This window comes from Neopsephotus bourkii, unplaced genomic scaffold, assembly GCF_033783945.1.
Source record: "Neopsephotus bourkii isolate Nb327-2 ecotype Australia unplaced genomic scaffold, CSIRO-AGI_Nbou_v1 NB_1491, whole genome shotgun sequence".
In the NCBI taxonomy this organism is placed as follows: Eukaryota; Metazoa; Chordata; class Aves; order Psittaciformes; family Psittacidae; genus Neopsephotus; species Neopsephotus bourkii.
The window spans coordinates 351,893-366,332 of record NW_026901967.1 but is presented as its reverse complement, the minus strand read 5'-3'; the positions used below and the strand labels follow the sequence as shown (position 1 = coordinate 366,332).

Below are 14,440 nucleotides of genomic sequence, written 5' to 3'. Positions count from 1 at the left end.
TATGAAGATAGGCTGAGAAAGTTGGGGCTGTTCAGCCTGGAGAAGGCTGTGTGGAGAACTCATCTCAGCCTTCCAGTATCTGAAGGGGGCCTATAGGGATGCTGGGGATGGACTCTTCATTAGGGACTGTAGTGATAGGACAAGGGGTAACGGGTTCAAACTTAAACAGGGGAAGTTCAGGTTAGATAGAAGGAAGAAGTTCTTTACTGTGAGGGTGGTGAGGCACTGGGAATGGGCTGCCCACGGAGGCAGTGAATGCTCCATCCCTGGTGGCGTTCAAGGCCAGGTTGGACGAAGTCTTGGGTGAGATGGTTTAGTGCGAGGTGTCCCTGCCCATGGCAGGGGGTTGGAACTGTATGATCTTAAGGTCTTTTCCAACCCTAACTATTCTATGATTCTGTGATTCTATGACCAGTTTGGTGGCCTTCTGTGATGGGGCTCCAGAACTGATGGACAGGGGCAGAGCATTTCATGTCATCTATCTGGACTTGTGCAAAGTGTTTGATAATGTCCTGCACTACATTGTTCTCTCTAAACTGGAGGGACATACATTTGATGAATGGACCTCTTGGTAGACAAAGAACTGGCTGGATGGCCGCACACAGAGAGTTGTGGTCAATGGCTTAATGTCCAGCTGGAAACCAGTAATGAGTGGTGTCCCTCAGGGGTTCGTGTCGGGACTGATCCTGTTCAACATCTTTGTCAGTGACATGGATAGTGAGATTGAGTATGCCCTCAGCAAGTTTGCCGATGACACCACGCTGTGTGGTTCGGTTGATCCGCTGGAGGGTTAGGGTTAGGGTTAGGGTTAGGGAGTATACACTTGGAGTATTGTGTGCAGTTCTGGTGTCCTCATCATAAAAAGGACATGGAACTGTTGGAACAAGTCTGGAAGAGGGCCACGAGGATGATCAGGGGACTGGAGCACCTCCTGTATGAAGACAGGCTGAGAAAATTGAGGCTGCTCAGCCTGGAGAAGAGTAGCCCGCGTGGTGACCTCATCTCAGCCTTCCGGTATCTGAAGGGGGCCTATGAGGATGCTGGAGAGGGACTCTTTGTCAGGGATTGTAGTAGGACAAGGGATAATGGTTTCAGGTTAGACATGAGGAAGAAGTTTTTTACTGTGAGGGTGGTGAGGAACTGGAACATGTTGCCAAAGGTGTTGTGAGTGTTCCATCCCTGGCAGTGTTAAAGGCAAGGTTGGACAGAGTCTTGGGCAATATCGTCTAGTGTGAGACCTCTCTGCCCATGGCACGGGGGTTGGAACTAGATGATCCTTTCCAACACTAACTATTCTATGATTCTATGATTCTGTTCAATGCAAGGCACTGGCAACAGTGGTAGTAATGAATATTTTGAGAAGGAAAATGTCCCACAGCTAGGTAATGCACAGTCTTCTAGGCAAGCAGCTTGTGGTTTATGGCAGGAAATTCCTACTGGACAGTGTCAAATACATTTTGAGATGATGGTAACCCATGCTCAGTTTACTATTAGCGAATAATTCAGTCGTGTTTACTGTGTTGTATCAGTTCCTGTAGGCTTTACTTCGTGAAATTTCTCTCGTGTAACAGGATTTTTTCCTGTTGATAAACTACTGCTGATGTACAAATGGTCTGCATTGAAAATACAGCAGATGGGCCTGTATTTGCCTCATTCTCTTATCCATGAAAACAGTGCTATAACCATTGTAATTTGGCATAATTTTGATGAAAGTCAACAGAGTTGCAGGAGAATTAAGGTCTGCAGTGACCTCTGTGTATTCCTCAATTGCTGTTTTACATGCAAGATGGGTGTAGTGGTTTTTTATTGATTTAGTAAGAGCTTATAAAACAGGGTATATTTATGTATTATCTTTCTAACTCCAAAATGGCTGATTGCATATTTAAATATAATGACCTCAGAATGCTGTTGCTCTTGCCCAGACAATATTTGCAGAATGGCTCAGGAAGGTGATTCATTGTCAGATGCCAGAATAGATTTTATGCAGCAGGTTGCATCTTGATTAATCCAATATTGGTTACAGAGGGAAGATACCAAGCCATCTCATCTCTGCAGTACCATATAGGGTGTATGTGCATGTGTGTGTGTATATATATATATAAAATAAGTACAATATATATATGCCCAGTGTTAAAACCCAGAGCAAATACTACAGCCTCATCTCTGACTCTCTTCAGTGTGGGAGATGGAGATCATAGAATCATAGAATAGTTAGGATTGGAAAGGACCTTAAGATCATCTAGTTCCCATCCCCCTGCCATGGGCACGGATACCTCAGACTAAATCATCTCATCCAAGGCTTCGTCCAGCCTGGTCTTGCACACTGCCAGGGATGGGGCATTCACAACGTCCCTGGCAGCCCATTCCAGTGCCTCACCATCCTCACAGTAAAGAATTTCTTCCTTATATCCAATCTAAACTTCCCCTGTTTAAGTTTTAACCCATTACCCCTTGACCTACCACTACAGTCTTTAATGAAGAGTCCCTCTGGAACAATGTCTTCTAATGTGTTCTTGATCAAGTGGTTTGGCAGATTAAAGACCTATTCTTATTTAAGTCTAGAAGTTTTTTCTCTGTGGTACTGTTCAATACACGATTTTTATCTACCAGAGGTGGCAAAATAACACTAATAACATGATAAAAAGAACCCCTTAATCCCTAGTAGCCACCACAGAGAAACACAAAAGCTGAAATACTGTGGTGGCTCTCCACCAGTTGATTTTTTTTTTTTGAAGTATCAAAATCAAAACCAACATGTGCAAGAAAAAACCCAGACAATTAGTAAGCACCAGGACTTCATGAAAATGCCAGTGTATCTTGTTTATAATAAAATGTGAAGCTTTTGAAAGGTTTAAAAGACTCATACACCAAATGAAGTTTTAATTAGCTCCTGTAAGACTATGAGAAAGGGTTTATTTGAGTGGACCTAAGGATAAACTGGTCTAGTATCTCACTCTGAAGACACGCTGGGGAAGGCCTCAGCTGAGGTACATAGAATCATAGAATAGTTAGGGTTGGAACGGACCTTAAGATCATCTAGTTCCAACCCCCCTGCCATGATCAGGGACACCTCACACTAAACCATGTCACCCAAGGCTCTGTCCAACCAGGCCTTGAACACTGCCAGGGATGGAGCCTTCTCAACTTCCTTGGGCAACCCATTCCAGTGCCTCACTACCCTTACAGTAAAGAATTTCTTCCTTAAATCCAATCTAAACTTCCATCATCTCTATCACGTCAGCAGTGTGGCTCTGAAGTATCCTGCTATGTCAAACATTAATTTATTAGCAGGTTAATTTTTGTGAGCTGCTGTGGTATTTTGCTTTTCCTTCCCCTCTCCTTTTAGACAACATTAAGCTTCCAGTTATTTTCAGCTTTGGGCCTTTTTGAATTCTGAATATGTGAATTCTATGTGTTAAGTAGCCCATGATTTCTATACAGTGAACTCCATAGTCTCCACATAACCCACTGACACTGTGGTTACCACTTCCTTTGTCAAGGAGGGACACAGTTTACAACCGATTGTATGAAGAACTGCTTTCTTCTGTATGTTGTGAAGCTGATTTTTATGATGTTTAGAGAACAGATTTTTTTTTTTTTTTAATTGGAAAAGAATCAAAGCACTGGATTCCTATCCATCCATTTCATATCTCTTGTGATTTTGTAGACCTATATTGTATGCTAAAGGTTGTCTCTTTGTTTGTATTTAAGAGTCTCAGCTTCAATTTTTACTTATATAGGTATCTGATTTGGACATACACAAGTCTTTCCCTACCACTTTTCTCTTTTTCTGAATCTGTCCCATTTCATGTTGCCCTTCTGTGATGAGAGGTCCAAAGCTACTCACAGTATTCGAGATGTGTTGTAGCTTTGTTTCTTTCCCAGTTGTCTCTGTAAGAACTGTGGTTTGCTTTTTTTAGCAGCTCCTGAGCTTTGTCTAGTATTTTCATGGAACTTACTCCAGGATTTTATTCCTGAGTGGTACTACCGATCACTGAGTTTATCTTTTCACATGTGAAGCTTGAAATGTTTTTCCTCACGTATGTCACTATACATTTGCAGACAATGAATTTCAAGTGTCATTTTACTGTCCAGTAACTCAGGCTTTTTGAGTCTGCAGATCTTCATAACAGGTTCTTATCATTACTATCTTGAATAATTAACAAATTTTGTCACTCTTTGTAATGCCTATCTCAGTCCTCTATGCTATTTCCTGAGGAAGTCCTTTGATGACTTTATTCCATAGTAAGAACTGAGAGATGGCCTAATATTAGATCCCTGTTTCCTAGCTTGTGATCAGATTATTTATTATTTTTTTGTTTATCCAGAGAGAGACATTTCTTTTGTAAGTTCTAGACACTTCTGTGTTTACATCAAAATTATTTGAAAACCATTTCATTGTAATCCGTTTGTTTACCCCTTCAGAAGACACCACAGGGTTCAGAGGAGATGGCATCCTTTTACAAAAGCCACTCTGTCTCTTCCCAAGTACATCATATTAATTCTGATGTCCACTAATTGTGTTCTCATTATTGCTTCGACTAATTGGTGTGATACAAACACAAAGCATATTGGCTTTGTAGATCTCCCTGGAAAGTTTTAAAAGCATTGTCATGGTTTTCACCCTCCTGTTATTATCCCATTCTCATGTTAATTTATCAACAATAGGCTATGAATTCCCTGCCAGTGCTAGTGGCACAGCAAGTCTCAGAACATGGCAAAACCTCACCCTGGTATTTATCTTCTTTTGATTTAAGGCACAATACTCTCCTTCCCACTAATATGCTGCTGATCTGGGGATGGGGAGGGATTATTGTCTTCTCCAAACAATTTGCTCATCTGCATGCACTCATCCTCTTGCAGTTGTTCCTTGCACTTAGGGATGCTACCTTCTTCCAAGCATGTTTCCTTCTTTTCACTATCTTTCCCCATGATGTAAGAAATACAGTACAAATAATGTTTTGTATTTCAGCAGCTGGGAAAATACTGTCAATAGAACACATCTTAATGTGTTAACTTAATGTGAAAACTTAGTGGTTTAACATGCCCTTGAATAATACAAGTTGCTTTGATTTAGACTGCAGTTTTCTGCTTTTCCTTAAAGGATTATTGAGGAGTCTTCAATTGCTGCAGTGATTGTCCTCTGCTGCCCAGTAATTTCCTAGTGTTTGAGATTGCATAGAGGTTTTCAGCTTTAGAAATGAAAATGTTTTTAGAAGTCAAGAATGAGAAATACTTTTAGCTTGTCATTTTAAATTCTCTTCCACATTTTTTACCCTCAAAGGTTTTTTAACATGCCCTTATAAACATCAGGTAGTGAATGTAAGCCTTAAAGGTACAGCAGATAATTAAGCTTCCTCATGCCTCGCACTGAAGACAGACTTTTGTGAAGTCTTTTCATTTTTGGTAGCAATCTTAGTACAGACTAACTTTTTACATTTGTTTTGCATTTATAGTCTCCATTCTTACCAATATTGATGACTACAATTTTCTTTTCAAATTACTGACAAAGTCCTGGCTTGAATGAGTAAACCAAGACTGTGCAATAAGTTACTAAAAGATCAAGAAATAACATCTATTAAGGTCATGACACATTTAAGCTTTAAAAATTGTATTTTTATAGGATATTATGAAGGTAATTAAATTTGTTGTGTTTAGTATGGTAAGTTTAGGGGAAAGTGGTTCTTAAGAAAGTAGCTATTACCACACTATAGTAATTTGCCAGCCCACGATACAACAAAATGTACTAGTCTCCTTGGAGTCCTTTAAAACATAATTTAAATGGTTATATGCTATGCTTATGGAAGGATAAGATAAAGCCACTGTTGACACATGTCATTTCTCCAGTATCAGTTTCTATCTGGACATTCAAAGCTGACCAAATTTATGAGGAGCTGAAGGCAGGAACATGCAATAGGAGTTGCCAAGCAGCATTATTATCTAGGGTGGCAGCTTTTATGCTTGTGACAGGTAGGAGCACCACTCTGGGAAGATGGGTGTCCATTCTTGGTCCTTCTGTGGTTCAGTAACTGAACTGTTGCAAGCATCACCCCTAATTTACAAATGGAAAAGTCATGTCAGGTTACTAGAGCTACTGGGGGATGAAAAGGAGTAATGGATGAAGCAGACATAGTAATGTGTTATCAGGGCATAGGGGATTAGAGATAGGATAGGAGATGTTATTTGTAGTGACCATGTGAGGTAAAGGGAAGAGAATGAGCTGTGAGACCATACCAGTGTGTTGGACAGTGTGATGTTTCTGTCAGTGCTGCTCTCACTTCATAAACAGCACATGTCATTGTTAGTCATGAAAAGAATGGCATTCTGCTGCCATTCTGCTGCTGGGATGTTCTGTCTCAGGGTGTCTGTATTGGTGGAAGCTCTACCTCAATATGCCTTAAAAGCAGTTTCTGTTACAGCACATATATCAGTTTTGCCTTTTTTTTTTTTTTTCTCTCTGAAAGTGTGGCAAGTTCAGAGCTTTTGATATCTTATTTTGAATACATCCATTATTGAGGCAGTTTTATAAGCGCAAAGTTATGGTGTCAGCTGCTGTCAATGTTTAGCCCCCCAGCATAATCAACATACTCTAGCACAGGACTTATCCACTCAGGGTCTTCATGCTGTTCCAGTTTTGTTTCTGAGGCAGAGGTGCCTGTCATCTCATTCCTTAGTCTTTCCTTTTCACCCTAGGAGGAAACTGATTAGGAGTAGGTGCAAGTCAGAGAAGTGATACACAACAGTATTCTTCATTCATCTTGTTCCCATTGTTCTTTCCTTGACTTTGAGTCTACATAGTGCCTTCACACCTGTGCAATGTAAATGAAAATTTCCCTTCTTTTATTCGCAAGCTTTACTCAAAGGACTCCCTGCCAAAGATGTTCTTATTAAAACTGAGACTTACCATTTTGCTTGGGCATACCTGAATACTGAAACGACACTTTCAAATTCAATCAGTGATTTTTTTTTAATATCAAAATACAGAATGCTCATTTTATCTTATCTGAGTATGATGATTTTTTGAATAAACAATAATAAAAAATATCCAACTGGACTACAGGCTTACCTTGAAATGTGTAGTCCAACAGATGTAGTGAATAATAATGAGGGTAGTTGTAAATACGTCCTATAGTTCTTAAATATTTAGTGTCACCTCTTAGAGAAACTAATAGTGTGCATACAGAAAAGTACTGGCAGAGTTACTGAATGCCTTCTTTGTCTCTGCCTACTCTGCCGGAGGCAGTCCTGAAGAGCCCTGTACCGCTGAGACCTCAGATGAAGACAGGTCAACGGAGCGGTTTGCTTAGTTGATGAGGAATGGGTTAAAGACCAGTTGAGCAATCTGGACATCCATAAATCCATGGGTCCAGATGGGATGCACCCACGGGTGCTGATGGAACTGGCAGAGGTCATTGCTAGACTGCTCTCCATCATCTTTACCAAGTCTTGGGAAACGGGAGAGGTGCCTGAGGACTGGAGGAAAGCAAATGTCACTCCCATCTTCAAAAAGGGCAAGAAGGAGGACCCAGGTAACTATAGACCAGTCAGCCTCACCTCCATTCCTGGGAAAGTGATGGAACGCCTTATCCTTGGTGCCATCTTAAGGCATATCAAGGATAAGAGGGTTATGAGAGGCAGTCAACATGGCTTCACCAAGGGGAAGTCATGCTTGACCAATCTCGTAGCCTTTTATGAGGAAATAACACGGTGGATGGATGATGGCAGAGCGGTGGATGTGGTCTACCTTGACTTCAGCAAAGCATTTGACACAGTCTCCCACAGCATCCTCGCAGCTAAATTGAGGAAGTGTGGTCTGGATGATCGGGTAGTGAGGTGGACTGTGAACTGGCTGAAGGAGAGAAGCCAGAGAGTTGTAGTCTATGGGGCGGAGTCTAGTTGGAGGCCTGTATCTAGTGGAGTGCCTCAAGGGTCGGTACTGGGACCAGTATTATTTAATATATTCATCAATGATTTAGATGAGGGAATTGAGTGTACTATCAGCAAGTTTGCTGATGACACTAAGCTGGGAGGAGTGGCCGACACGCCAGAAGGCTGTGCTGCCATCCAGCGAGACCTGGACAGGCTGGAGAGTTGGGCAGGGAATAACTTGATGAAATATAACAAGGGAAAGTGTAGAGTCCTGCATCTGGGCAGGAACAACCCCAGGTTCCAGTATAGGTTGGGGAACGACCTGTTAGAGAGCAGTGTAGGGGAGAGGGACCTGGGGGTCCTAGTGGACGACAGGATGACCATGAGCCAACACTGTGCCCTTGTGGCCAAGAAGGCCAATGGCATCCTGGGGTGTATTAGAAGGGGGGTGGTTAGTAGGTCGAGAGAGGTCCTCCTTCCCCTCTACTCTGCCCTGGTGAGACCTCATCTGGAATATTGTGTCCAGTTCTGGGCCCCTCAGTTTAAGAAGGACAGGGACCTGCTGGAGAGAGTCCAGCGCAGGGCAACTAAGATGATTAAGGGAGTGGAGCATCTCCCTTATGAGGAAAGACTGAGGGAGCTGGGTCTCTATAGTTTGGAGGAGACTGAGGGGTGACCTTATTAGTGTATATAAATATATAAAGGGGGAGTGTCACGAGGATGGAGCCAGGCTCTTCTCAGTGGCAAACAATGATAGGACAAGGGGCAATGGGTACAAACTGGAACACAAGAGGTTCCACTTAAACTTGAGAAGAAAATTCTTCTCAGTGAGGGTGACAGAACACTGGAACAGGCTGCCCAGAGAGGTTGTGGAGTCTCCTTCTCTGGAGACATTCAAAACCCGCCTGGACACATTCTTGTGTAAACTTATCTAGGTGTTCCTGCTCCGGCAGGGGGATTGGACTAGATGATCTTTTGAGGTCCCTTCCAATCTCTAACATACTGTGATACTGTGTGTGATACTGTGATACTGTACTGCAGTCATAAGGAAGCTAAGCTGTTTATCAAATTGAATGGCAGTAATAAAATTATATATGTCTATATATAAATATATATGCATATAGACCCACTCACATACATAGTCAACTTGAAAATATAATAATGCATCACAGATACACATCTTATTTTCTTGTAGTAAATTAGTTTTGTAAATGAGTAACATTTATTTCAAAAAGAGAATTCAAGGATGACTTAGAGATTCTTTTTAGAGGCATGTTGTGGTATTTTCTTTGCGCTCCACTTACTCTAGAATTGACTGCTTCTGTGTAAATGATGTAATAGCTGACACTGATGCTTGAGTGGAGTATGCATCTTTGAATGGGGTGGATGGTGTGGATGAATTTTAAAGTAGCCTCTGAAAATAAATTCTTTTCAAAATCTAGCTGCCTTCCCCCCCCCCCCCCCTTGAGCCCAGTCCTACTGTAGTAGCCCTCTGTTTAACTTTGTGCATTTTCTTGATCTAAATAAGTGTTTAGATCATGCTTACCACCAAAGTAACTGCAGACCTCTAAGTCTTTCTCAAAAGACATCTGAGTTACTTCATTTTAAAATAAAAAGGAGGGAGGACTGTAATATTGTCTCTAACTTGAATTCCTACACAACAGGATTAAATCCAGTGCTTGTCGACACTTTTATCTTTAATCTAGTTTTATATGTAGCAGCTTTATGAAACAGAAATAACTTGTTACATAAAATGCAGCTCTGAACAGTGTGATTTATCTTTAAATATACTTTTTAAAATAAACCATTTCAGGTTATAAACACAGCGCATTTGTGTGTAATCTTAATGCATTTCTTACTCCCCTGTAGGTTGTTTTCAACTGTACTGTATTATTATAGAAGTTTTTATTTACCACTTCTATGAAGATTCCTATGGACCTGATTAAATATTTCTTTATGTTCATGGCATTGAGGTTTAAGTGATATGAACCACTGGAAAAAAAACACAACCCAGTTTGTTTTTTGTTTGGTTTTTGTTTGTTTTTGTTGGGGTTGGTTTATTGTTTTTTTTTAAATCCTGTTAATGATTTATTGATCGTTGTCTGTGCTCCAATGTGGTTTTGTGTCTGAAACTTAGTGCACCTGAGCATGGACTTTATATACCTGGTTAAATGTGAATGGCATGTCTTCCTGTGCCTTGTTTCTACTTTGTTGGTCTGTGGCTAATCCTGCAGTGCTTGTGGTCTTCTGTAAGAAAGGGGTTCTGTATACATGTAACAATGTTTAGCAAATCAATACAATGCTCAAATGAATAGCTTTCTCTTTATGGAATGCCATAATATGAGGAATGTCCTCATATTACCCAAAAAGAAACCAGACGTATGAGTGTACTCAGATGCACACGGAGGCAGATGGGTTTTGCAAATGTGAGGTCCCCAGGCACCAACCTTGATGCAAATGCAGGTGCACAGACAGTGCTAGAGCCAGTGTGGTGAGTCCAGTGCATTTGGGGTGTATTGAACCTGCTCTGTGCACACTGTGCAGCCAGCTTGTGTACATCAGGCTGCCAGATGTTTCAGAAGGGGCCACTAAATGGCTGGTATAATCTTTTTATATGGATGAAATTTGTTATCAGTGTTGGCATTATCTGCAGCCAATTCTCTGAAGGTAAAATTTCATCCCTTCTATTTTGGTTTACGTATGTGTTCCTCCTGCCTTGGAAATGGCTTTTAATTCTGAGCTGCTATTTGCTTCATCTCCAGCATGGTGTTTCCCTCAGAGAGGCTTTTCAGCTGAGCCGTGGAGGAAAAGCAGAATGTTTGTTGACATCACTTCAGGTTTCTTACTGCTGTGCACAATGGTTAATGGCATGGGAGAATGCAAATTATATACTTGACTTGCTGACTGTAGCAAGTTTGGAGTTCACTGTCAGACTCATAATTGCTGCCACATATGGTTATACTTGGTTCCCTGTTAACTGGAATGACGGTGAAAGAGGGTTTGAGAAGTTCTAGGTAATGAAGAAAACTGAGTGATCTGGTGCAGAGATGTTTAGGTATTAAGAGCTCCTGAATCACATTGGACCTAATAACCAGATGGTTTTATGTGTAAGCAGGCTGCCTGTGAACCTGTGAAACAGCTGGCTTACTAATGGCTGCATATAATGGAAATTACAGGTGTGCACTTAGGTAGAGCATTTTCTCACCTATTTTTATATGAATTGGAATAATTCTGTTTGCTACCTGGCTTTAAGTTAATACTTAAGCTATGCAATGTAAGGCTTTTAATTACAAACTTTGTGAAATGGGTTTTAAGGGTTTTCACCTCTTTACTAGATATTGATATTATTACTACATTCTGAAAGTGGCAAAATCTTTCTTGAAATTCTGTGTTCTATGGAAACATGAGAAACATCCTTCAGGTAAGAAATGCCATCAAAGAATGTGACACTCGTGTGAACAGCATTTTCAAAGGCATTGCAATGACAATTATGAGTGAGACTTCTTGAAAGAAAGGCAAAAATGTTTTGTGACTGTGATGAATGAGAAGGGACACTTTCCTAGTTCTGTTGGAAAAGTGAGAAAATAAGCTAGAGCTAGTTAACATTTTGCATTTTTGTGAGGAAATGGTGGCAGTTCCAGATTTGGTATTGTATGCTGGCATTTTTCTAGAGAAAAATTTTAAGGGAAAAAAGAAAGGGAAAAAGAACTACAGGCACACCACTACAGTAAGACTGTTGTAGTCAGTTGTAGAAGCTGCTTAGGGAATTCTGGCCTGTTGTCTTGTATATGGGAGCTTATGAACAGTAACTTACAACAAGTACCATGAAAGCTATTACCTTGACACACAGGGGAATATGTTAAGGATATAGTTTCAAATTCAATCCATGTTTCATGACTAAGAGCTTAAAACACATCTTCCTAGGCTGGCAATGCTTTGAGCTATGTTAAAAAAGTCAGATTTTTCAGATTTTTTAATTTGTTTTATATATCTGTTTTACTTAAATGTGTTTTTAATTTTTTTTCTTGTTCTAATTTGCAGCATTACTTTACTGTTCTTTTTGGTCATGAAGGGCAGAAGCCACTGGAGCTGCGTTGTGACGATGAAGCTGATGGAGATGAATGGGTAGAGGCTATTCACCAAGCTAGGTATGAAACCTGATTTTTAATCCTCAGCTCCATTTTATTGTAAATAAATTGATAAAAATTTGAAAATCTAAATTCAGTCTCTAGATGTCAAGAAATGTTACAGTGCATTAGATGTGTATTGTGATTAATAGGTATGTTATAGGAAAAAAAGCCTCCTATCATTCATGCTTACATCGATGTGTATTTAAGACCAGGCTGGACAGGGCTTGGAGAAACCTGGTCTAGTGGAAGATGTCCCTGCCTGTGGCAGGGGGTTAGAACTGGATGAGCTTTAAGGTCTCTTCCAACCCAAGGCAAACCATGCTACAATTCTATGATTCTATGATTTTATTATTTGTGAGTGATTGTATTCCAGTTGAAATTGGTTAAAGAAGAAGACTCTTACTGAAAACAACCCCTAGGATTAGTTCTCTGTTAGAGGCAATGTTTATTGTAAAAATGAAGAAAGAGTGATATGCCAAGTGAATAAATGAGTGTTTCTTAAAAAACTCATATATAGAAATAAATGTAAGAAAGAGTAGGTGTTGTGATTTAAGCCCAGCTGTCAGCTAAGCACCACACAGCCACTTGCTGTATTGAATACCCCTTTGGCTAGTTCAGATCAGATGTCCTGTCTGTGCTCCCTCCCATCTTCTTGTGCCCCTCCTCACTGGCAGAGCATGAAATACTGAACAGTCCTTGATCAGAGCAAATGCTACCGAGCAACTACTAAACCATAGGTGTGTTATCAGCATTGCTCTCAGACAGAAGACAAACCACAGCACTGTGACAGCTACTAGGAAGAAAATAACTGAATCCCAGCAAACACCAGGACATGAGGTCAAATCATTATGATGATAAAGTGCAACAAATACAATTTTAACTTCAAAACAGAAGTCCTGACCAAAGATGCAGGTCTGCATGGAGAATGGGCAAGGTTTGCAGTATAGTCTAAATGCAGATCATCTAACTGAGGGTTTGTGAAATGGTTTGCGGAGGCACATGTCTCTGCTGAAATGTGCTTTCTCCATCCTCCTCTAATAGACAGCTAATCTACAATGCCATGGTAACACAAAAGGAACCAGGCAGTTTCTGAGCTGCTTAGGACATGAGCCATGTAAACACAAGTGATTTTGCTTTGTAACTAAAATGAACGCCACCAGCTAGTAGTTTATAATTTAGAACTTGTGCAATGAGGCTAAAACTGCAGGGGTGTGTCACCTGGGCATCCAGTCTTTGGTTCTGCATCCTCTTCTTAACATTGGTACCTAACTGAATGTGGTCTTGTCCTTTCTTGGAAAGCACCTGCTGGGCTGTGGTATTAGGTGAACCACATTTTGCATGGTAGCCCTCTGGTAACCACATTATTTCAGATCTTGAGGAGCTATTAGCTATCCCACCCATCTAATAGTCACACCAGGTGCACCCCTGCGACTAGCAACAATGCCCTCCTTCCCTCCAGAGTGAAGGAGAGCAACCCAAAACTTACTCAACAGTAATTATCACCATCACAATGTGGAAGGCAGTGAAATACAGCTTTGGTGTACAACTGTCACATTGGCAAATCCACTGGCTGATCGAGAAAGAAACTGGTGTAAGTGGAGACTAGAACATTCAAGGCCTAGTTACCAGTCACACTGAGTTTGCAAGGCAGTTACAGGAGAGATGCATAGAGTTTGGGTCTCTACTTGTGTTCATGTGTGCAGGCTTAGGAACACCCGTCCATCAGTTAATGTGGGATCCACAGCGCATGTGTGTGCATGGTGTGGGTGTGTGAGGGAACTGGCAGTACGGGTCCAGGGCTGGTTACGGGGGTAGATTAGGTGTCTTAGACCAATTGCTGGATCCACAGTGTGCTAGGAAGAGGGGGGATGAATGCGTATCTCTTGAGGGATGGGGACTGAGTACCAGCAACTAGAGAGGGTCTGTGGACACTGAAGTACATCCAGGACCAGTTCCTCGACCAGTGGATAGGCTGCAGGGATATTTTCTGGGGGCACCTATACTGTACTGCATCTATTTTTCCACTAACATACCTTCATTCCCCTCTCTGATCAGTCCGAGGTGGGAACAGGATGAGGCTGCTGGTTATGTCTGTGCCTAACTGAGTGCTGAATGTTTCTATCTGTGTCAATCCCCTCATCCAGCTGTGTTTGTATGAACATGTATGCTCACTGTACTGGAATTACATGGCCACGCTCACTTCTGGCTCAACATAGGTATAGGGAGTGGTGGCAGCCTCACCTCTGTCAACCTGTCAGCTCTGGCAACCCCTACCACTTTGTCCTGTGGCTCTATCCAGATGTTATTTGGAAGGCAGATATGAGATTGCTTTGCCCGTGTTTTGAGCACTACTCAAATTCTCTCTCCCCCATTCCCAGTCAACTGGAAACTACAAAATTGCAGTTTTATTATGCAGTTTCTCCAACAGCAAGGCATTAGTA

The 14,440-nt window shown here is 41.2% G+C and overlaps 1 protein-coding gene across 2 annotated transcripts in view; it reads left to right on the top strand.

Moving 5' to 3' along the window:
* RASGRF2 (Ras protein specific guanine nucleotide releasing factor 2) overlaps positions 1-14,440 on the top strand; it is a 140,770-nt gene that overhangs the window by 43,074 nt on the left and 83,256 nt on the right. For both annotated transcript variants that reach the window (XM_061369282.1, XM_061369281.1), the window contains exon 2: positions 11,911-12,017. In XM_061369282.1, coding sequence (XP_061225266.1) covers positions 11,911-12,017 — 107 coding nt within the window. The remainder of the gene's footprint in view (positions 1-11,910; positions 12,018-14,440) is intronic.